Raw genomic sequence first — 26062 nt, forward strand, 5'->3', positions numbered from 1 at the left:
TGAAAGGTTTTGGTTTTTATGCCCCCGAGATCGAAGATCGGAGGGGGGGGGGGGCATATTATTTTTGTCCTGTCTGTCATTTTGTAATTCCGTAACTCTGTCATTCTGTCTGAAACTTTAACTATGCTAATAACTTTTGAACCGGAAGTGCTAGAGCTTTGATATTTCACATGAGTATTCCTTGTGGCAAGACCTTTCTGTGTGTACCAACATTTTTTACCCTGTGAACTTGACCTTAGAGTTTGACCTACATTTTGAAAACTTTAACCTTGCTAATAACTTTTGAACAGCAAGTGCTAGAGCTTTGATATTCCGCAGGAATATTGCTTGTGACAAGACCTTTCACTGTGTACCAACACTTTTTACCCTTGACCTTGGAGTTTGACCTACTTTTTAAAAAAATATAACGTTGCTATTAACTTTTGAACAGCAAGTGCTAGAGCTTTGGTATTTCACATGAGTATTCCTTGTGACAAGACCTTTCCGTTGGTACTAAACCTTTTGACCTTGGCATTTGAGCTACTTTTAACAAATTTGACATTGTTCATAACTTATAAATGGTAAATATTAGAACTTTCATCTTGCACATGAGCATTTCTTGTGACAAGATATTTCTACTGGTACCAAGATATTTGTCCTTGTGACCTTGGCCATCTTTGGAATTGGTCATTATCTGGGGCATTTGTGTTTCACAAACAAATCTTGTTTATTTAAACGCATGACTTTTACATCATTAGTCGTAGTACCTGGTGTCACCTATTTGCCTACATAATAACATTTAGATATATCGAGGACGTATTATATATTAACAATAATAATTTTCATTCATATGTCGACTCGATATATCCCAGTGAACTCGAAATAAAATACACCACAGAGTCGACCACTTCTGCTTCATACTTAGATATTTTATTGAAAATGAATATTAACGGCAAAGTAACAACTCAACTTTATGACAACGGGATGTTGTCAGCTTCTACATCGCCAACTTCCCATATCTTTGTAACAATATTCCATTATAAACGGCATGTGGTGTTTATATCTCTCAATTGATTCGATACTCTATATCTTGTTCTGCTTATAGTCAGTTTTTAAATCGAAGCAGGCTACTGACAAACAAGTTGATGGTGCAGGGTTTCCAACAGTCAGCATTTCGCAAATTCTATGGTCGTTATAACGATCTAGTTTGCCAATACAACGTATCATTGGGTCAAATGCTGTCTGACGTGTTTCATACCGATTGTTAGACCGTTCTTGGCACACTGATTTTGACTACGGATAACTCCGTTTACCTGATCAAGATATAGGGTTCACAGCGGGTGTGACCGGTCAACAGGAGATGCTTACTTCTCCTAGGCACCTCATCCCACCTATGGTATATCTAATGGTCCGTGTTTGCCCAACTCTCTATTTCGTATTGCTTGTAGGAGTTATGAGATTCGTAATTAAAGTTAGAGATCGTCAGTAAAATGAGATTTTTGGACATATTTCAAGGTGTTTTTCACAGCTTTGCAATCTAAGATAATGTTGCAGCTGTCTCTTACCCTATGTACAATTTTAGAACATTTTTGACATCGGATGCTATGTCCCTATTAATGAAATACGAGAATATTTGAACTCAATTCTCTATGACACTATAAAAATTATCGAATGAGGTTTTCATCTTCAGGCACTTGTATCTTTGATTTCCAATTTCAGGTCATATGTAATTTATAATGAATGTTATCATATTTTCTTACAAATTCAACGTTTATGAGGTCGACAGGGAATGCTTACTCCTCCCGGGCACCTGATCTCACCTCTTGTATATGCAGGAGTTAGTGTTTGTCCGACTTGTAATTCTATATTCCTTATAGGATCGGAGTTATGAGATTGATCATGTAAAATTTATACGGTACCAATTTTGATGCACCAGATGCGCATTTCGACAAATTATGTCTCTTCAGTAATGCTCAAGCCGAAATTTTGGAAATTCGAAATGACAAAAAACTTGTAAGAGCTAAAAGGAAAACTAGAGTACCAAAAAAACGGGAGCCAAATTCGTCCAAGGATCAGAGCTATGAATGAGGGGGATATCATCCTTAATTTTGAAATGAATTTCTAAATCTTATCCCAACAATTAAATATACATCCGTATTTTCAAGCTAGTTACGAAATACGTAGCTACTGGGCTGTAGAGACCCTCGGGGACTAACAGTCCACCAGCAGAGGCCTCGACCCAGGGGTCATAATGTAAAACTTATACGGTACCAATGTTGATGAACCAGATGCGCATTTCGACAAATAATGTCTCTTCAGTGATGTTCAAGCCGACATTTTGGAAATCATGTTTCGTTATCTTCACCTTTTTATTATGATACTTGAAATACATCGTCAATCTCAGGAAGCATACAAGAGATTTTTCATATCTACCGCAAAACTTAACAGTTTCACGCCGATTTCAGCAATAATCTACTGGTATATTCAATGAGGAGTTCATCAATATTTTAAACTTTTGTGAGATGTAGTATCATAATGAATTATGTGCTTTTCTAAATCTTTAGAAAGAGTTATATAATAGGGTACCGATTGATTTTCAAATGAAAAATTTAAAGATTAGAAATGACGTGCTTCGAGTGAACCATACGTTGAATTATCTGTGTGACTTACAGTGAAATTATTTAAAGTTCAATGCTGTACTTCTGTTAAAATATATCGAATTTATCCAATGCAGAGTTTTAAACTCATATTAGCTAGCCCTTACCATAGTATTAACGCTATGAGAAAGGAATTGATATTAGTGCATATGCACTTTTTAGCTCACCTGAACCGAAGGTTCAAGTGAGCTATTCTGATCACATTTTGTCCGGCGTCCGTCTGTCTGTCTGTCCGTCTGTCCGTAAACTTTTCACATTTTCGACTTCTTCTCCAGAACCACTGGGCCAATTTCAACCTAACTTGGCCAAAAGCATCCTTGGGTGAAGGGCTTTCAAGTTTGTTCAAATGAAGGGCCATGTCCCTTTCAAAGGGGAGAAAATCACAAAAATTCAAAATAGGGTGGGGTCATTTAAAAATCTTCTTCTCAAGAACCACTGGGCCAGAAGAGCTGAAATTTACCTGAAAGCTTCCTGACATATTGCAGATTCAAGTTTGTTCAAATCATGGCCCCCGGTGGTAGGATGGGGCCACAAGGGGGGATCAAAGTTTTACATACAAATATATAGGGAAAAACTTTAAAAATCTTCTTCTCAAGAACCACTAAGCCAGAAAAGCTGAGATTTACATGAAAGCTTCCTGACATAATGCAGATTCAAGTTTGTTCAAATCATGGGCCCCTGGGGTTGGATGGGGCCACAATAGGGGATCAAAGTTTTACATACAAATATATAGGAAAAATCTTTAAAAATCTTCTTCTCAAGAACCACTGAGCCAGAAAAGCTGATTTTTACATGAAAACTTTCTGACATAGTGCAGATTCAAGTTTGTTCAAATCATGGCCCCCGGGGATAAGATGGGGCCCCAAGGGGTGGATCAAAGTTTTACACACAAATATATAGGGAAAAACTTTAAAAATCTTCTCAAGAACCACTAAGCCAGAAAAGCTGAGATTTACATGAAAGCTTCCTGACATAATGCAGATTCAAGTTTGTTCAAATCATGGGCCCCGGGGGTTGGATGGGGCCACAATATGGGATCAAAGTTTTACATACAAATATATAGGAAAAATCTTTAAAAGTCTTCTTCTCAAGAACCATAGAGTCAGAAAAGCTGATTTTTACATGAAAACTTTCTGACATAGTGCAGATTCAAGTTTGTTCAAATCATGGCCCCCGGGGATAGGATGGGGCCCCAAGGGGGGATCAAAGTTTTGCACACAAACATATAGGGAAAAACTTTAAAAATCTTCTTCTCAAGAACCACTAAGCCAGAAAAGCTGAGATTTACATGAAAGCTTCCTGACATAATGCAGATTTAAGTTTGTTCAAATCATGGCCCCCAGGGGTTGGATGCCCGGGGCCACAATAGGGGATCAAAGTTTTACATACAAATATATAGGAAAAATCTTCTTCTCAAGAACCACTGAGCCAGAAAAGCTGATTTTTACATGAAAACTTTTTGACATAGTGCAGATTCAAGTTTGTTCAAATCATGGCCCCTGGGGGTAGGATGAGGCCACAAGGGGGATCAAAGTTTTACATACAAATATATAGTCAAAATCTTTTTCTCAATAACCACTGAGTCAGAAAAGCTGATATTTACAAGAAAACTTTCTGACATAGTGAAGATTCAAGATTGTTCAAATCATGGCCCCGGGGGGTAGGATGGGGCCACAAGTGGGGGGGGGGTCAAAGTTTTACATACAAATATAGGAAAAAGCTTTAAAAATCTTCTTCTCAAGAACCATTGGGCCAAAGAAGTTGACATTTACATGAAAGCTTTCTGACATAGTGTAGATTCAAGTTTGCAAAGGATAGTTTGGGCCATAATAGGGACTAAGGTTTTACATGCAAATATATATGGAAAGTCTTCAGATATGGGCCAAAGTGACTTAGGTGAGCGATGTGGCCCATGGGCCTCTTGTTTCCAATCGCAACAAGTCAAATGATATGCATTTAATCACATTCTTGTTTCTTTGAAAGAAATGCAGTTTAAACTAACTCTAGCAGCCCCTTTCAAAACTGTACTAAACGATCAAAACTACATGTAAATATTTACTCAAAAACACTTGTGGCCGATTGCATATTTCGGGTTTATATCCCCGGTCAATGATACTGGTTTTGAATCCAGATTTACTGTTACTTTGAAAAGTTATTGTCGGATTGATTAAAAATTCAGACTCCATTTACTGATAAAAAAAAAAAACGTCTACGAACTTTCTTATGTTCTTACTTCCAAGGTGGTACGGATAGAAAAAGGTATCGATCAAATGTTCACCCGCTTTATCGGTTAATTTAAAAACACCACCTGTCGGCGTGAGAATTCTCTGGAAGATACTGGTCAGCACTCTAATTGGCACTATTCTTGAATTTCAAGTTGTTCGGAAATCACAATGACGGAAAACTCCACACAATCATTAAATCATAAATTCTAATTTTCTTACCAGGTGGATCTTCTTCTAGAATGAAGGAGTTGATTGAGAAACAGAAGTTTGATGGATCTTGGAAATTTGATAACAAGTTGTCGCAAATACTCAAAAAGTCGCCGCATCTGATGGAAACGTCATCTGTTGTTACGGTATGTGAATATTGATACTAGTGTTCTTTACTGATATTAATGTTCTTAAATGCAAATTAAGATAAGTACATGACTGTAGTCTTGTTTTTATTATTTAGTTAATTCAAAATTTGAAAATCAGTAAACGGTATACTTATTCTCCTTCTTTATTCATTCATTTTGTTGTGTGGTTTTTGTTTTGGGGGTGGTGTCATTTGTCACCTTGCTTTTTATAATCCAGAATAGATAATGATAACCTAAGCAGAATCACCATATCTTGTTAGTTACAGCTGTTGATTAAAACTAAACTATTCGGTTTCTTATATTTCAACAACGTGTCCGTTCCTCAACTATCAAAGTTATTTTTCCCAATGAAGCTAATCGTTTTAATAATTTCTGTTTATTATGGTGTCCATATTAACTAAAGAACATTTCAGTAAAAAGGAAAACCAAGAAATATCTTAGAAAAACATATGTCCCCCACCCCATCGCGTGGCGATATTGGAAAGGATCAACTTTAAATTAAAAATGATTGTACCATAGTGTAAAATGTGGATTATTTACTAGTCACAGGCAACCACAAGACTAAGTTGGGTCTCTCAAAATTCCGAACAGACATTTAATAACAATGGGACCATCTACTGTTTTGGTGGTACCAGAGTACCAAGTATGATGTATGTTATCTAAGGTTCATGACGAAATTGAGAGGACAGTATTTCTTCTCGAGTAGTTTAACCCTTGAACTTTAATTTTGGGACCTCAAAATTGATTAGGGATATTCTATATCTTAGTATGTGCCAGTGTATCAAGTTTGATGTCTATCAAGCAAAGGGTTCTCAAGAGATGGAGCGGACATTATCTTCCCATGCCCAGAGTAGTTTGACCTCTGTGACATCAAAACCAATAGGTATTATCTACTCCTTATGTAAAACCATTGTACTAAGTGTGGTATATGTTAAGCAAAGTATTCTCAGGATTTCTAGCAGACTATCTAACTACATATATGTCCAGTTTGAACCTTGACCTTATGGCTTCTTAATGAATCGGGATCATCTAGTCCAGAGGTAGAACCAGTGTACAAAGTTTGATGCCAGGTAAAGGGTTCTCAAGATACGATATTGAGCAGACAATATATTTCAATGTACAGATTGACCTTTCATCTTCTGACCTGGAAATCAATAGTGGACATCTACTTTTTGGGGGAAAGTAGTCTACCAAGTTTGATGTCTGTCAATCAAAGGGTTCTTAAATATTCAGGAGAGAATGTGTTCCTATGTCCATACTACTTTGACCCCGTGACCTCAAAGTCAATAGGGGTTATCTACTCTTTTAGGGAAACCAGTTTGTAAGATAACGAATGAACTACACTTGGTCTACCGACCGACAGGTGCAAACCAATATGCCCCTTTTCAAGAACGTATAAATCGATAATGGCCTTAGGAAGGAGTAGTAGTAACAGTAGAACAAAGGGGGATAAAGAGGAGAGAAAGTAAATGAGGATCGTCTTAGAAAAATAAGAAACTTCACTTATTCTTTTATGTTTGACGTGTCAAGTTTTATTAGCACCTCTTTTTTATGTTAACGTCCGCTGCATAAAGAAGGTACATGTATGTTATAACCATTTTGAAAAATGTACGAACTTGTTTTTCGAAGTGCGATTTCAGAATGCATTTGTAACCAGTTCCACGCACTTTTCACTTTCCGTTGAGCTGGCCCCCAAATTAACGCATTTGAAAACGAATTAAGGGCCCTATATAATCGTTTGGAAAATCAGAATGATATATCTTACTGGTATAGTTATGTGTAAAGAAATCATTCATAATTTCTTCAACATAGGGTACATGTCTCCTTATTCCAGTATAAAATTCCTGAAATACTCCACTCCCAAGCTGGGAAAGTGTAATATTTCTATAAACTTGAAAGCCATATGATTAAAGCAGCACACCTTTGTACTGCATGAAGAAACTCCACAAGCAAATAATCTTCTAAGTTTAGAAATTAATTGCAGACTCAGTGCTTGCCAATATTGACAAAAACAAATGCCTTAATCTTCATATTTAGGAAATACTGTAAGAAAGGACTATTTTTTTATTAATGAAAAAGTACTTATATCAAAAGTCTTGAATGTGTTAAGAGAAATAAAATATTGAGGCGCACTCTGTAAAACATATAGGAGCGTGTTGTAATGTTTCAAATTTCAGCGTACTCTGAATGTGCGCTTATTTTTCCAAATGGTTGTTATTGACACTTGCTTGTAAGGAAATTGGGTATGGAGCTACAATACATACCTACAGAGAGGTTATCTAATTCTTTAATACTTACCATAAACCGTGCTTCTTAAGTGATTGGTTGGTTGGTTATAAATCAAGCTCGAGAATTTTTCATTTATATGGAGACGTCATAATTGCCGGTGAAGGACTGCAAAATTTAGGCTTCTCCTCGGCATTTATGGCCTTTGATCAGGGAAGGATCTTTTTCGTGCCACACCTGCTGTGACACGGGGCCTCGGTTTTTGCGGTATCATACGAAGGGCCGCCCCATGTAGTCGCCTCTTACGACAAGCAAGGGGTATTGAGGACCTATTCCAACCCATATCCCTACTGGATGACAGGGTTTTGACACAATCTGAGCGAACTTGTGTATATGATATAATAGAAGTAAAGGAAACTAGCAAGCTGCGGTTAAATTTTAGGCTGCACGCTTCAAACTCTCAAAACTTTGGTATTAATCTTGACAATGCGTTGAATTTTTTTCAGTCGAAAGCCAGACTATTGATCTGTTTTGTAATACATAAATTGTTTACCTGACTTCACAAAAACTTTGAAAAAAAATAAATGTAACGTCTGAGAATTAGGTTGCCGTCGTTAACCCTACACCCTTTTCTCCATGAAATTTTCCTTCATTTTGTTTGACTTTGTGCATCCATCATCCGTTGCAGTCAAACTTAGAATTGCCTTTTAAGATATAGCTACTTGTAGTCACAATCAATATTTGAATGAATGTTGATCGTCCGTTTTGGCACATCAGATTCGTTTTCATTAGTTATTAGCATCCGAGTTCAAACGAGTCAACAATATTTAAACTGAAGTTCTCCAGCAAAAGTATTGATATTGTTCAATCGTCTTGCACCCTGAGTCATTTAGTGCAAAACACCCATAACATGGAGCCAAAGTTGTAGAGTTAATGACGGCGACATAATGCTGGAAAGTTGGACTCATTTTTTATTCAAAGTTTCTATGAAGTCAGGTAAACGATTCGTGCATGTAAAAAAACCAACATTCTGGCTTTCGAGTGAGAAAACATTCAATGCATTATCACGATTATTACCAAAGAGTTTGAAGCGAGCAACCAAGAAATTAATGGCTGTTTTTTTAAGCTTTCCTTCACTCTATATACTATATATACCAGTTTGCTCAAATTGTGTCAAAACCCTGTGCAGGGAATGTCTCTTGGGTGACGTTTTCAGTATAAGAAAAACAAATTCATAATTGTGGAGGTATCTGAGACATCCCGATAATCAATGTTCATTGGAGGAAAAAATTACATTCAAGCACTTACCCAGGACACTAATAGTGATTTGTTTAAATAAAAGAGGGAAGGGGCAAACATGTTTTTGTCCCCACTGCTCCTTAGCATTGTCTGAATATCTACATCCTTAGCATTGTCTGAATATCTACGTCCTTAGTATTGTCTGAATATTTACATCCTTAGCATTGTCTCAATATCTACGTCCTTAGCATTGTCTCAATATCTACGTCCTTAGCATTGTCACAATATCTACATCCTTATCATTGTCTGCATATCTACGTCCTTATCATTGTCTGCATATCTACGTCCTTAGCATTGTCTCAATATCTACGTCCTTAGCATTGTCTCAATATCTACGTCCTTAGCATTGTCACAATATCTACATCCTTAGCATTGTCTGAATATCTACGTCCTTAGCATTGTCTGAATATCTACGTCCTTATCATTGTCTGCATATCTACGTCCTTAGCATTGTCTCAATATCTACGTCCTTAGCATTGTCTCAATATCTACGTCCTTAGCATTGTCACAATATCTACATCCTTAGCATTGTCTGAATATCTACGTCCTTAGCATTGTATGAATATTTACATCCTTAGCATTGTCTGCATATCTACGTCCTTATCATTGTCTGCATATCTACGTCCTTAGCATTGTCTCAATATCTTCGTCCTTAGCATTGTCTCAATATCTACGTCCTTAGCATTGTCTCCATATCTACATCCTTAGCATTGTCTGCACATCTACGTCCTTAGCATTGTCTCAATATCTACGTCCTTAGCATTGTCTCAATATCTACGTCCTTAGCATTGTCTCAATATCTACGTCCTTAGCATTGTCTGCATATCTACGTCCTTAACATTGTCTGAATATCTACGTCCTTATCATTGTCTGCATATCTACGTCCTTAGCATTGTCTCAATATCTACGTCCTTAGCATTGTCTCAATATCTACGTCCTTAGCATTGTCACAATATCTACATCCTTAGCATTGTCTGAATATCTACGTCCTTAGCATTGTATGAATATTTACATCCTTAGCATTGTCTGCATATCTACGTCCTTATCATTGTCTGCATATCTACGTCCTTAGCATTGTCTCAATATCTTCGTCCTTAGCATTGTCTCAATATCTACGTCCTTAGCATTGTCTCCATATCTACATCCTTAGCATTGTCTGCACATCTACGTCCTTAGCATTGTCTCAATATCTACGTCCTTAGCATTGTCTCAATATCTACGTCCTTAGCATTGTCTCAATATCTACGTCCTTAGCATTGTCTGCATATCTACGTCCTTAACATTGTCTGAATATCTACGTCCTTAGCATTGTCTGAATATCTACGTCCTTAGCATTGTCTCAATATCTACGTCCTTAGCATTGTCTGCATATCTACGTCCTTAGCATTGTCACAATATCTACGTCCTTAGCATTGTCACAATATCTACGTCCTTAGCATTGTCTCAATATCTACGTCCTTAGCATTCTCTCAATATCTACGTCCTTAGCATTGTCTCAATATCTTCGTCCTTAGCATTGTCTCAATATCTACGTCCTTAGCATTGTCTCCATATCTACATCCTTAGCATTGTCTGCATATCTACGTCCTTAGCATTGTCTCAATATCTACGTCCTTAGCATTGTCTGCATATCTACGTCCTTAGCATTGTCTCAATATTTACGTCCTTAGCATTGTCTCAATATCTACATCCTTAGCATTGTCTGCATATCTACGTCCTTAGCATTGTCACAATATCTACGTCCTTAGCATTGTCACAATATCTACGTCCTTAGCATTGTCTGCATATCTACGTCCTTAGCATTGTCTCAATATCTACGTCCTTAGCATTGTCTCAATATCTACGTCCTTAGCATTGTCTGCATATCTACGTCCTTAGCATTGTCTGCATATATACGTCCTTAGCATTGTCACAATATCTACGTCCTTAGCATTGTCACAATATCTACGTCCTTAGCATTGTCTGCATATCTACGTCCTTAGCATTGTCTCAATATCTACGTCCTTAGCATTGTCTCAATATCTACGTCCTTAGCATTGTCACAATATCTACGTCCTTAGCATTGTCTGCATATCTACGTCCTTAGCATTGTCTGCATATCTACGTCCTTAGCATTGTCACAATATCTACGTCCTTAGCATTGTCACAATATCTACGTCCTTAGCATTGTCTCAATATCTACGTCCTTAGCATTGTCTGAATATCTACGTCCTTAGCATTGTCTCAATATCTACGTCCTTAGCATTGTCTCAATATCTACGTCCTTAGCATTGTCTCAATATCTACGTCCTTATCATTGTATGAATATCTACGTCCTTAGTATTGTCTGCATATCTACGTCCTTAGCATTGTCTCAATATCTACGTCCTTAGCATTGTCACAATATCTACGTCCTTAGCATTGTCACAATATCTACGTCCTTATCATTGTCTGAATATCTACGTCCTTAGCATTGTCACAATATCTACGTCCTTAGCATTGTCTGCATATCTACATCCTTAGCATTGTCTCAATATCTACGTCCTTATCATTGTCTGAATATCTACGTCCTTAGCATTGTCTCAATATCTACGTCCTTAGCATTGTCTGAATATCTACGTCCTTAGCATTGTCTCAATATCTACGTCCTTAGCATTGTCACCATATCTACGTCCTTAGCATTGTCTCAATATCTACGTCCTTAGCATTGTCTGCATATCTACGTCCTTAGCATTGTATGAATATCTACGTCCTTAGCATTGTCTGCATATCTACGTCCTTAGCATTGTCTCAATATCTACGTCCTTAGCATTGTCTCAATATCTACGTCCTTAGCATTGTCTCAATATCTACGTCCTTAGCATTGTCTCAATATCTACGTCCTTAGCATTGTCTGCATATCTACGTCCTTATCATTGTATGAATATCTACGTCCTTAGCATTATCACAATATCTACGTCCTTAGCATTGTCACAATATCTACGTCCTTAGCATTGTCTGCATATCTACGTCCTTAGCATTGTCACAATATCTACGTCCTTAGCATTGTCTCAATATCTACGTCCTTAGCATTGTCTCAATATCTACGTCCTTAGCATTGTCTCAATATCTACGTCCTTAGCATTGTCACAATATCTACATCCTTAGCATTGTCTCAGTATCTACGTCCTTAGCATTGTCAGCATATCTACGTCCTTAGCATTGTCTGCATATCTACGTCCTTAGCATTATCACAATATCTACGTCCTTAGCATTGTCACAATATCTACGTCCTTAGCATTGTCTGCATATCTACGTCCTTAGCATTGTCACAATATCTACGTCCTTAGCATTGTCTCAATATCTACGTACTTAGCATTGTCTCAATATCTACGTCCTTAGCATTGTCTCAATATCTACGGCCTTAGCATTGTCTCAATATCTACGTCCTTAGCATTGTCTGAATATCTACGTCCTTAGCATTGTCTGCATATCTACGTCCTTAGCATTGTCTGCATATCTACGTCCTTATCATTGTCTGCATATCTACGTCCTTAGCATTGTCTCAATATCTACGTCCTTAGCATTGTCTCAATATCTACATCCTTAGCATTGTCTGCATATCTACGTCCTTAGCATTGTTTCAATATCTACGTCCTTAGTATTGTCTCAATATCTACGTCCTTAGCATTGTCTGCATATCTACGTCCTTAGCATTGTCTGAATATCTACGTCCTTAGCATTGTCTCAATATCTACGTCCTTAGCATTGTCACAATAGCTACGTCCTTAGCATTGTCACAATATCTACGTCCTTATCATTGTCTGAATATCTACGTCCTTATCATTGTCTGAATATCTACGTCCTTAGCATTGTCTGAATATCTACCTCCTTAGCATTGTCTCAATATCTACATCCTTAGCATTGTCTGCATATCTACGTCCTTAGCATTGTTTCAATATCTACGTCCTTAGCATTGTCACAATATCTACGTCCTTAGCATTGTCTGCATATCTACGTCCTTAGCATTGTTTCAATATCTACGTCCTTAGCATTGTCACAATATCTACGTCCTTAGCATTGTCTGCATATCTACGTCCTTAGCATTGTCTGAATATCTACGTCCTTAGCATTGTCTCAATATCTACGTCCTTAGTATTGTCTCAATATCTACGTCCTTAGCATTGTCTCAATATCTATGTCCTTAGCATTGTCTCAATATCTACGTCCTTAGCATTGTCTGCATATCTACGTCCTTCGCATTGTCTGAATATCTTTTCCAGCAGGATTAGGACATATCTTCACCTTTCATATAACACTTTTGAACGAGTTTCTTTATCCCTGAGTTTCCCTAGACCAATATATGTACACTTCATGTCGCTAAATATATGTTAGATTCCATGACATCAGAGTAAACTCTAGTATTTGTACAGAACCCTGACATAATGTTGATGTCCATTGTAATGTATTGATAGATATGATATTCATATCCTCCGATTTTCCCGTAACAGTCTAATTGAAACTGAAGGTTAACTTTCAATTTTTTAAATACACTAACACTTGAACAAAGGAGTTCAACACAAGTAATTAATTAAATTAATTAATTATTCTAATTAAAATGTAAATATAAGAAATGTCTTTCTGTTTTTTTTGAAAGTACATAGCCTCTTCACATAGGTATATTGAATGCAGCTTATTACCAACTGATGATTTTCTCTAGCAAAGACAGACGCTCCACGGTGTTTCTCTAGCTAGAGAAGATGTCATCGGATATACTTTGAAAATCTTAAACACCGTACTTAGACCTATTACCATGTTAAGGTATTTTACAGGACAAAGACGTGTGGGCCACAGCTCTTGCTATTGCATTCTTAGGAAAAGAATTCCCAGACAGAAAGGACGAGTGGGAAATGTTAGTGGAGAAAGCACTGAAATGGCTGAAGACAAGGGACACAGGGGGCAAAGATGTCGTGCAAGAAGCCATGGCATTTCTATCGACTTAACATTTATTGAGTTTTATTACACTTTTTTTATTTTTAGTAGTCCATATCCATCTACAATAATAGTTATTACTAATGAATTTCGAAACCTTATGTAAATGATATTGTTTTTCATGATGGAAAACTTTGTAGACATTCCCGCTAGTCATTTGTCATACAGAACTAAAGGGGATCCAGAAAATCTTCAAAGGGGAGCTGCGATTTCAATATCATTTCCGCACATCAAGACTGGATTACTCTTTTCATTATTACTATACATTTATATAGCGCTTTATCTAATTAACACTAAAGCGCTCCATATGTAACACAATAAAAACAAGCTAAAACAAAGAGCAATAAATGCATTTAAAAGGCATAAAAGAATACTAAAACTGGGGGTGTTTTGGGGTGGGTTTTTTTTTTGTTTTTTTGTTTTTTTGTTTTTTTTGTTTTTTGCTTTTTATTAGAATATATAAATACATACCCAATTACAGATTAAATGCAAGTTTGAAAAGAGATGTTTTGAGTTTGTTTTTTTTAAAAACAGCTAATGAACCCTTGACACGAAGATCCAACGGGAGACAGTTCCACAGAGTTGATGAAGAAATATCAAACCGTCTTTCGTCATACAGTTTACATGTAGTACGAGCGCGTGACTTTACATGGTATAACGAATCCGCAGAACGAAGTGTTCGCTGTGGATCGTAGACTTGAACGAGTTCCTGGATGTTTGCTGGAGCTAATCCATGTAGAGCCTTGAAAGTATACAATAGGATTTTATATTTCGTTCGATATGTCGCAGGTAGCCAGTGAAGTGATATGAGAATTGGTGTAATATGCATGTTTCCGTGAACGTGTCACTAGCCTGGCAGCAGTGTTTTGAACTTTCTGTAACGTCTGCAAGGCTACGGAATTGTCATTATTAAGAAGTACATTTCCATAATCAAGACGGGATATAATCAGTGATCTAACAAGTGTCCTGCACGCATCCTCTGTTATAAGAAATCTAATTCTACCGACATTACAAATTTTGAAATAACATGATTTACTCAATGCACTTATTTGACACTCCATGCTAAGTGTGCTGTCGAAAAATATCCCAAGATTTTCGACACATGAAGCACTGGTGACGACAGATCCACCGATAACCCTAACCCTAACCCAGTTGATATCCTGAGAATTCACTAGCGTTACCATTTGATGTATCGATAATAATTTCTGTCTTTCCCTGATTTAGCTTGAGTGTATTGTTTTTCATCCAGTTGTCAATATCAGAAAGACACCGTTGAAGTCTGTCTGCAATAATGTCCCAGATGTCGTTTGTATTTATAATCAGGTATACCCGAGTGTCATCCGCGTAGCAATGATAACACATGTTATGCCTCCGGCAAATTTCTCCGATTGGTTTGGAGAATATGCAATATATTACTGTCCTTAAAATGTTTTTTTAAATTCCAGTCTGGAGTAAAATTATCCAACTGTTATAGTGTGTTGTGTTCTTCCGGAGTAATCCTCCTTAAGATCTAGCACTGTCACGTGACTTTATGGGGAGATTTTGCACATAGTGATGAAAGGTGAAGATAACGAACAGTGATCAATCTCATAAATCCTATAATGTTATGAAAGGCGAAGATAACGAACAGTGATCAATCTCATAACTCCTATAAGCAATACAAAATAGATAGTTGGGCAAACACGAACCCCCCCCCCCCCCCTGGACACACCAGAGGTGAGATCAGGTGCCCAGGAGGAGTAAGCGTCCCCTGTTGTATCAAAACATTGAAATAAAAATATTTTACATTCATATAAATAATTAATGAATTATTACTGGTATTTAATTTGAGAATGTGTAACAATCCGGTTGTATGAACCTTAGTTCTTGTGTTTAAACTTACAGAGAATAATTTTATGAATAGGTGTTCTTATAAAGGCGACTTTGCCTTTCTGGCCGGTCCCACTGAATTTGATCATGCAACCGTTGGTCATAAGTCATAATTATGGCCCGGCAGATCTCGCTTACAATACCTTCTCCTTGCAAAGCAGCTATGACATTTATCTAAACCAAATACAATGTTTTAATTACATGCATGACATGTAGAATAAGAATTTTGAGTGATAAAAATATCAAAACACATGCAGATGTTTTACATTGACAGTTTACGTATCCATTGTCGTCATTAAATATCATCGTCAGTTACATACATAATTTAATACACTATATTTTCTTGCCAGCTTTTTTTTTTTTTAATTTTCGTCTAAAATTTCTTCAAAATATTCTACTTCCTCAACAGGGTTTAGTTTATTACCTGATGGTAATAGGTTTTCAAGGGTGTCAACATCAACATCCACAGTAGAAATTAGATGACTTTTGGTGGCACCTACTGTAAACGTATTATATTTGGCGTGTACGATATTTGGCAGAAATCGTTTTGTCAACAAGTTAGCGTAGATTTGATTTAGCGCATTTCTGAATGGGCTGTATTTGATTTAGCGTTTTTTTAATCAGCTGATTTATAATTCAAGATCCACCCCTTTGAATCTGAAAAAGAGAATTTGTACTCAGTTGAGTACTAAACATACGCTCTGGTCACGCTTTGGGTACTTAAATATCTCTTGTCACAAAACATTCTAAAATTTTAAAACAATCATGTTAAGGAACTGGCTGAAAAAGGCAAATGAAGTGCCGCCACCTTCTCCCGAACTTCCAGATCCACGATCGGCAAAAAATCAGCAGGATTCACATATAATAGCGGCAGCAAATCTGGAAATATCAAATTCCACCCCAAGTCCTTCAGCAAAAAGAAAACGAGGGATCTATAATTCCTATGACAGCGTGCCAAAATGGCGAGATACGTAGTTGATCACGGAGTGGCTGTAGCTGCTAGGCATTTTACAAAATCTTTGCAGAAAAATGTCAACGAAAGTACAATTCGAAATCTAAAGAAAGAATTTCTTCGTGTAAAAAAAAAACCACCTTTGCTTCTGGGTAAATATGAAGATGATGTCAAAACTTATGTTCAATATGTTAAAAATTCCAGCGGTGTCATAAATACTCATCTTCTAATAAGATGTGCAAAAGGAATCATCAAAAATAAAGACAGACAATTGCTATTTGAATACGGGGGTTCAATTAAGATTACAAAAACCTGGGCTCAGTCGTTTTACAAAGACATGGCTATGTTAAACGTAAGGGCACAAAAGCTGCTAGGAAAGTTCCGAATGATTTTGACTTTATTAGGATGGAATTCTTGGCCGAAATTTCAAAATTGGTCAAGGAATATGAAATCCCCCCTGAACTAATTATCAACTTTGACCAAACTAATGTGAAAATAATTCCTGTTGCTGATTATACCCTAGAAAAAAGTGGAGCTAAACAAATGCAGATAATTGACCTTGAAGACAAGAGACAGGTAAGTTGTTCTAAACATTTTATTGTCCCAATTGAAACAATAATTGTAATTATCGGGATAATTTCTTTTTGTACAGTAGAGGTATTATTTTCTTATAGATCACCGTTCTGCTCGGGTGCACATTGAGAGGTGAAATGATCCCGCCTCAGGTTATTTATCAAGGAAAGACAGAAAAATGTAACCCCAATTTTAAGTTCCCAGAGAAATGGCACATCAATGTGAATCGTTCATAAAGAAACTGTCCGAAAATGACATTAAAGTCCGATTCGTACCAGTTTCATGTACTGGGGAATTACAGCCTTTAGATCTCGCGGGTAACGACACATTCAAACAATCTGTTAAAAGCGCATTTTAGTCCTGGTATGCTGACGAAATTGACTTGACGGACGGGAAAACAATTGACGAACCCGACGTAGACCTGAGTTTATCAACATTAAAACCTATACATGCGGGATGGCTTGTGTCTGCTCATCAGAAATAATAATAGACATTATAAAAACAGGCTGGAGAAAAGCTGGAATATTGGACGTTGTTTCATCACTGTAAAACGATACTAATATACGTCAGCACGGTCAGTTTTTCCGTGGAAAATAAATAAAATGCATATTCAATTTCATTGAGATTTCTTGTGTAACTTATTTTTTTGAATTTATATGCATTATTTCATTAATAAAGAACAAAACATATTCATACATTATTATTAATTCCTTAAACAACTGTTAAATGAATGTGAAGAATTACTTTAAACATCTAGATTTACGGATGGCATTTAGCGATGTACTTGATTTAGCGGAAGCTGCGTTCCGCCAAAGGCGCTAAATAGAATACACAGCCAAATGTAATACATTTACAGTATGTCCATCTGCAGAATATCCATCTTTGATATAACTGAAATAAAAAAAAAAAAAGGTTCTATGTCATTGAATTTACCGATAAAAATGAAATCTCAAAATTTAATGTTATTAAATTGTATATGCATGCTTCCCTGTAACATAGTGATAATTTCCTCTATGCTTATTCAAGCTCCTACTTTAACAACAGATCTAACAAGAGGCCCACAGGTCGTATCAGTTGCCGGAGTACCAGTTAAAGGTGTCCATAGTCCCCAGGGTTAAAACTCTAGAAAAATTTCCTGTTCTGAAAATACCTAAACTAAATTCTAATATTCAGCAGCAGTATAAATCAAGATTTGTTCTTAATGCACAAATGTCCTCAAAAGTGCATACACTGATGAAAGGCTTTAAATGATATATGTCTTATCATTAAATGATATCACTAATATGGACCCTCCCTAAAGTGAAAATCCTGGTTACGAAATTCACCATTTTTCGTACATTCTTTTCTGCCTTTCCTAAATATGCACTTAGTTTTTTTACTGTATCAGTAAACTTAAAGAAGTCCTTCAAATAATTAAGACAATAATCACTATAATAATTTTGGCTGCACCCTGAAACTTAACGGGAGATAAGAGAGGCTTAATCATAGAAGCGATAAAATGTTTATAGAGTTTCAGGAAAGTCAGAGAGGTAAAACTGGATAAGATATCAATTTGAATTAATGAGTTACAGGTATATTGCAATATACTACAACCCGCAAAAATGTTTTTATTTTTTTTATGTAAGTCTATATATACGTGTGGATGATGCAATTACATGTATATAAGGAAATTGTATCACGCATAAGGAAAATTGAATTCAAACATTTCACTTTTCAATGTATATAAATCTAAATAAACTCCTTGTCTTTTGTAGAATTTCATAACATGAACACAAAGTGATGCTGGATCGATCACTGCACGTGATACAGCTTCATCGAAACATAGATCGACAATCTACATGATCATGCGCTATAGGTACAACAGTTTTGTATAGATCGACAATCTACATGACCATGCGCTATTGGTACAACAGTTTTGCATTCATGCATCCTAATTGATGTGCATAGTATATTAACATGATGAAACATTTTTTTCCTAAAAACTATATGTGCTTAAATTGTCATATATTGCTATATCCTGAGCTTTTATTGAATTTAACTTTTAAAAAATATAAATATCAGTATGAATACAAAACAATACTCGCAATATGATGATCATATGTGCCTCAGTCTTTTAACAATGTCGGTTTTCCAGCACTAACCCAAATAAAATATCAAATCACGTGGAAATGTGCATAACTAGGTTGGGCTGCTCTAACTTTGTCATAGCACCCCGCCGTGTCATTCCATTAACAAATTGAAAGGGGACTTCTTGATCTCCGGATATTGCAGTTCAATTTAAGTAAATGAACGGATACACCAATATTGTTGAACATCTTTTTGGGGAAATCACGTTTATAAACTTTTGATTTTGTTTGTAAACTTTGGCAAAAATGTTTTAATAGTTTCATTATAATTTTTTTAAATTCCTCATTTTTGATTTTAAAAAAAAAACCAACAAAAAAAACAAACAAACCACAACTTAAAATATACTGTAGCTTAAATTGACACCACCTAAAACAGGAAATTGCTTTTCTTTTTCAGTTTCAAAGAAAATCCTTAAAACTTTTATTTATATAAGTAACTGGGAGAAAAACATATTATTTCTTATGTTTTAAAAGCATTGTGAAAACATTTCAAATAATGTTTGAAAGGAAGCAAGGTAATCAAAACAATTTCGTAGTTATTTTAAAGGATATTATATTGATGTGCTCAACACTATGTGTTTTTCATTAACGTTTTAAAAACGTTTTTAAAGCATTGTCAACCAATGCTACAGTTGTGTTGTCTCACAACATTTACATCTTGCATAATTGTCTAATTGTATATTGTTTTCAGTTTTTAAAGAAAAACTTTAACCTTTTTCTTTCATTTAGTAAATAAAGAAAAAACATGCTATTTCAAATATGTTGTTAAACTCATTATGAAAACGTTTTTGTAAAATGTTTGATATGAAGATAGCCCAAACAATTTGATAAATGTTTTACAATGATATCAAAACAACGGGGGGGGGGGGGGGGGGGGGGAAACGATCTTCAAACATTATGAAAATGTTTTGTTAAAAATGTTTTCTGATAAATTCTTCGCTACCAAAATAAAACGTTGCATAAATATTTTGATAATGTTTTATTCAAAAGATTTTTGAATAACCTTTTGACAACGGGATTAAAATGTTATGAAAATGTTTTGTGCTATCATCTATTTTTCAATTGTAAAAATTACTCTAGAGCTAGAAGAATTTTTTTTTTATCGCTTTTTCATGTTTGACGTGGTCAATATTGATATAAAATTGTTATAATGCGGTAATGTTAATTGGCCTCTGCAAACTGATATAAATATTTTTCAGCTGTTCATAAGTTTATAGGAGAAACTTGTAGATTCGTTTAATCATTGAACATTTTACCGTTAATTATCATCTTGCATGATTCATTGTAATATTTTATGAGAGGGACTTGTAAGTTGTTAGAACTTGTTCCCAATCCTTTTAATTTGATCAATGAAATATGTTCAAAACAAAATCTATAAAGATTAAGATTTTATCGCAACATAATGTTCATAAAAACAAAATACACCCGCCTTAGTATATCCGAGGAGTTGATTCACTTTTAAGTGCTGTACATTGTACTTAAATATTTGCGAACAGGAGCTCTGGATTTTCCCCGGATTTAAATTCATTTTGTATGAAGTAAAACACACTCTGTAAATTGCCCCCCGTGTTCCACTTCACTGCGCATGAACTGACCGACGCCATTTGTAAAAATAAATCGTTGTAGCTGGAATTATTCTCACTCAGTATCTCGTCTATTCTGGTAGTTGTGCAATTCTTGTTCCGTGTGAATACGATCACAAGGATATTTACAGACTGTGTTATAGGGACTGTGATTTATGCTGAAAGATTTTTTAGTTTTTACATTTGCAGTCGTTCAATTTGATCGGTATATACACGGTAGTATCCAAGTATGGCAACAATAACAAACCGTTTCATACACGGATAGCATGTTGTGATTATCGGAGGCGGATCAATATTCTTTTTAAAACCTGTACGGTATGTATGCTGCAGAGAAACAAAAGCGTGAATAAAATAAACATTAAACACAGAAAAGTATCCTGATGTCAGTTCTAAAATTCAGTTTTCATGAAATTAAATAAATATTGTTAATTTCAAAAATCTCTTTACCCTAAGTGTTGAATGTGTTATAGAGAATTCTTATGTTAATTAATACTTAGCATGACTTTTACGAATGTGGGAGACAAACAATGCCAACTTTTCTATTGTTACTTGATTAATAATACAATGATACGGGGTTTCAATTGAACATATTTTATTAATTGACATTAAAACATCAAAGGGATCAGGAACACGTTCAAAAACTTAGATAGCCTACTCCCAATATAACAATTTGTGATATTGCATGTTATACAATATATCAAGTAATAATTGATTATTGAAAGTCTATCTTATATACAAACATCAATATATAATCAAAGTACTGAAAGTACTGAGAAGCGCTAGGCTTGGTTTGTGATGATGCTGTGTATGGCTATATAAGTTGTAACAGTTCTACTACCATACTGACAAAAACTTTTCAGTAATTTGCTGCAATTCCTAAGTAAAGGAAATAAAATATTGAAACTTTTGTAAGTGATTATAAATACATGCTTTACTAATATTTAAGATGGGGATTTCCGTGTGAAATATTTTTCATAAAATGGAAGAATGAAAATAATTAATAGCAATTCATATCGTTGTTCGATCTAGTTCGATCATTTATTGTAAGAATGGCTTATAATGTAATGGGACCATTAATGAAATGACCTTATCATGCAGTGATATACACTGTACATACATGTTTATTATGCATAAAACGTTTGTTGGAATAAATTACAAACTCGTTTTGATATGTGAGAAATACACCTGTGATCGGTCGACAGGGGATGCTTACTCCAAACAAGAGAGTTAGCCAAATACGGACCCCTGGATATACCAGAGGTAGGATCAAGTGCCTAGGAGGAGTAAGCATCCCCTGTCGACCGATCACACCTGCCTATATCTTGATCAGGTTATCGGAGTTATCCGTAGTCAAAATCAGTGTGCCAAGAACGGCCCAACAATCGGTATGAAAAACGACAGACAGCATTTGACCCAATGATAGGTCGTATTGGCAAACTAGATCGTTATAACAACCATACAATTCGCGAAAATGCTGATTTTAAACAAGACCATTGAAACTCCTGCACCATCAACTTGTTTGTCTGTAACCTGCCTTGATTTTGAAACTGACCATACGCAAAACAAGCTCTTGTGTATAGAATCAGTCGAGATATATAAACACTATATGCAGGTGATAATGGAATATTGCTCAATAAATATGAGAAGTTGACGATCGAGAAGCTGAAATCATCCCTTTTGCCATACAGTTGAGTTGCTAGTTTGCTCTGTGGTGTCTTACATTTAATTTTATATAAATATTAAATCGAATTAATCCCACTTAGATTTTTATATATTAGTGTATTTTGTATTTCTTATTTATTTATTTATTTATTTTTTTTTTTTTTAGAAAAAACTGGATATGATTAATATTTTTTAATCTATTATAATCACACTTCTTGAACATGTGAAAGTACATTTCTTTTTCTGAAACAATTTCTTAATTAGGGTTACAACTGGTATTATAAATGCATCAAATCCCTGGTGGCCTAGGTGAGGATTAAGCCCTTTTCGCATCCACTGAACATTATAAATATCTATATATGTTAATTATAATATCAAGTAACAACTCCTTCTTTATATGACATAAAAATCCAGTATTTGAGATGTCCTGGCCACTAGTAGCATAGCGCAGGGTAAACGATGAACTCTTGTGTGTAGAATTGAAATACCTTGAGCTCTGGGTTGTTGGGGTTTTTTGTTGTTGTTTTTTTTTGTTGTTGTTTTTTGTTTTGTTTTGCTTATATAAAACATTGAAATCAAATTTCTAAATTATTTTCTGTCATAATTAATATACGTATATGCTTTTGGACTACACCCGACTATATAGATGTCATGCTCATCGTCGACAACGACGGAGGAACATCATCATCACTAGGCTGTGCTATAAATGTGTGCAATCCAGGGGCCTCTGACACTCTAGGCAAGGATTAAAATGGGGTGTCAACGGAGACTTTACCCCGACTAGTCAATCTGTTGATGATAATGTAAAACTTATACGGTACCAGTTGTATATAATATATGATAAAGATAAAAAAAAAAAAAGATTATGATTAGATTTATATAATTTTGAATGCTTTTCAAATATTTCCAAAATAATATTGTGATTATTATTACATGTAATTTTCACATAAACTTTATTCGTCTCAATTTACTAGAACAAAGTAAACATATCTAAATTTCATATTGATCTTGAAAGTTAATTATATCAAAATCACATAACATTATCGATCTCAAAATTAAAAGTTCGGGTCTAAATATATTTGCTTAGTTTTATAGTGTAATACCAGTAAAATTGCTGTACCAGAATAATCTTTGAACGAAAATTTAATACACAACAACGTCCACAAACTACATCACATTTTCATTTTCTTATCAATACAATGAATACATGTGCGGTGTATGATAATGTGACAGACGTAGATTCATTTCATGTGCAATCAACAGTTGATGACGTTAATCTTCAGTAGTCTATTTCATTAGTCTCGGTTTCCCCAGACTCTCGCTCCCGAGATTTTGCACGAGCGAGAGTCTGGTACGATTCCTATTCGGGAACTTCTTAACACACGGTGAATCATTTGCCCTTAAAATATTCTGCACCGTAAATTGATTGTTTGTATAAACGTTTACAAAGTGTTTCACAATTATCTTCCAATTGACTGTTTGTATAAAAGTTTACAAAGTGTTTCACAATTATCTTGTAATTACGGCATTATGACAGCGAGACCTGCATTGTACGGTAGAGGATGGAAAAAATATGTCCTCTCTCTCTCTCTCTCTCTCTCTCTCTCTCTCTCTTAAATGCACATCATTTGAATAGTTTAGATTAGAAAACAAGTGTACATATGTACATGTACTTATAACAATCCCTCTCTATTATTTTAAGTTATCAAATGGCGATCACATTTTGACGAAAATGAAAGAGCAAAAACATTTTTTTTTTTTTAAAAATCAGCCGAAGAACAGAAACAGAAGTTTCACTGCCGGAGTAATTACAATTGTAAATATTTCTTTTCAATGTTGTTTTCAGGGGAATGAAAGCCTCTTATCAATTGCATAGGCTTATAAAAACAAGAGATGTTTGTAAAACACATATGCCCCCCCCCCCATGGCGCAAAATTGAAAAGGGTTATACCCACACACATCATTTAATTGAGAGTAGTATCATCAATTCAAAATATTGAGCAGACAATATCTTCCTATGTCAAGAGTGGATTGACCATGTGACCTAAAAATCAATAGGGGTCATCAACTCCTGAAGATGTACCAGTGTACCAAGTTTGATGTCTGTCAAGCAAAGGGTTCTCAAGATATTGAAGGGACAGTATATTCCTATGTCCAGTTTGACCCTTGACCTTTGACCATGTGACCTCAAATTCATTAGTAGTCATCTTGTCCTGATGATGTACCAGTGTACCAAGCTTAATGTCTGTCAAGCACAGGGTTCCTAAGACATTGAACAGACAGTATATTCATATGTCCAGTTTGACCCTTGACGTTTGACCATGTGACCTCAAAATCAATATGGGTCATCTTCTTCTAAAGATATACCAGTGTACCAAGTTTGATGGCTGTCAAGCAAAGGATTCTTGAGACATTCAGTGGTCAATATATTCCTATGTCCAGTTTGATCCTTGACCTTTGACCATGTGACCTAAAAATCAATAGGTGTCATCTTCTCCTGATGATGTACCAGTGTACCAAGTCTGATGTCTTTCAAGCAAAGGGTTCTCAAGATATTGAGTGGACAGTATATTCCTATGTCCACAGTAGATTGACCCTTGACCTTTAGACCTGAAAAACAATAGGGGTCCTCTTTTCTTTTTTTTTTATAACCAACCCACATGTGAAATATTATTACAATCAAGTGAATGGTTCTCAAGATATTGAGCGGACAACTCATGGTCTACCACATGGGGTTAAGACCAGCAGTTTGACCTTGACCTTTGACCACGTGACCTGAAAATCCATAGGGATCATCTACTCTCTAAGGAAAATCTCTGTATCAATTTTGGCTATTATCAAGCAAAGGGGTCAAAAGATATTGAGTGGACAACACATGGGCTTAAGATCAGAGGTTTGACCTTTGACCATGTGACCTGAAGGTCAATATGGATCATCTAATCTCCAAGGGCAACCCTTGTACCAAGTTTGGTAGTTATCATGCATAGGGATAAAAAGTTATTGAGTGGACAACACATGGTCTACCACATGGGGTAAAGACCAGCAGGTTGACCTTTGATCAGGTGACCTGAAAATCAATAAGGATCATCTACTCTCCAGGGGCAACCCCTGTACCAAGTTTGGTTGTTATCAAGCAAAGGGGTCGAAAGATATTGAGCGGACAACACATGGTCTACAGACCGACCGACAGACCGACCGACCGACAGTTGCGAAACAATATGCCCCCTCTTTTTCAAAGGGGGGCATAAAAATTCAAGATGTCTAGCAAGGAAAAGTAATAAAATCTGAAAGGTTATTTCTTTTGAAGTATTTTTTCATTTCTACGGATTCTGAGGAAGATATTTAATAATTTCCCCTATATATTTGTGTGGCTCCTTCCTACCCCCGGGGCCATGCTTTTAACAGATTCGAATCTGCACTATGTCAAGAAGCTTTCATGTAAATTTGTACTTTCCTTGTCCAGTGGTTCTTGAGAAGATTTTTAAAGATTTTCTACCTATATACTTGTATGTAAAACTTTGATCCCCTATTGTGGCCCCATCCTATTCCCGGGGACCATGATTTGAACAAACTAGAATCTGCACAGAGTCAGGAAGCTTTAATGT

General features: G+C 35.7%; 2 protein-coding genes across 12 annotated transcripts in view; both read left to right on the plus strand.

Moving 5' to 3' along the window:
- The window catches only part of LOC125679208 (von Willebrand factor A domain-containing protein 5A-like), a 69726-nt gene extending 55531 nt beyond the window's left edge, over positions 1-14195 (plus strand). For 8 of the 9 annotated variants that reach the window (XM_048918236.2, XM_056153700.1, XM_056153702.1 and 5 more), the window contains 2 exons: positions 5084-5214; positions 13533-14195. In XM_048918236.2, coding sequence (XP_048774193.1) covers positions 5084-5214; positions 13533-13703 — 302 coding nt within the window. In that variant the 3' untranslated portion in view covers positions 13704-14195. Of the gene's footprint in view, positions 1-5083; positions 5215-5984; positions 6106-13532 lie in introns of those variants that run through there. The other variant, XM_048918241.2, reaches the window with a different exon arrangement.
- A 6620-nt stretch (positions 14196-20815) lies between these two features.
- Positions 20816-26062, plus strand: part of LOC125678706 (von Willebrand factor A domain-containing protein 5A-like) — a 30914-nt gene continuing 25667 nt past the window's right edge. For 2 of the 3 annotated variants that reach the window (XM_048917352.2, XM_048917353.2), the window contains exon 1: positions 20825-21110. The gene's annotated coding sequence lies outside the window, so the exon portion shown is untranslated. Of the gene's footprint in view, positions 21111-26062 lie in introns of all 3 variants that reach the window. The other variant, XM_048917351.2, reaches the window with a different exon arrangement.

The sequence above is a fragment of the Ostrea edulis genome, chromosome 2, assembly GCF_947568905.1.
Source record: "Ostrea edulis chromosome 2, xbOstEdul1.1, whole genome shotgun sequence".
Taxonomy (NCBI): domain Eukaryota; kingdom Metazoa; phylum Mollusca; class Bivalvia; order Ostreida; family Ostreidae; genus Ostrea; species Ostrea edulis.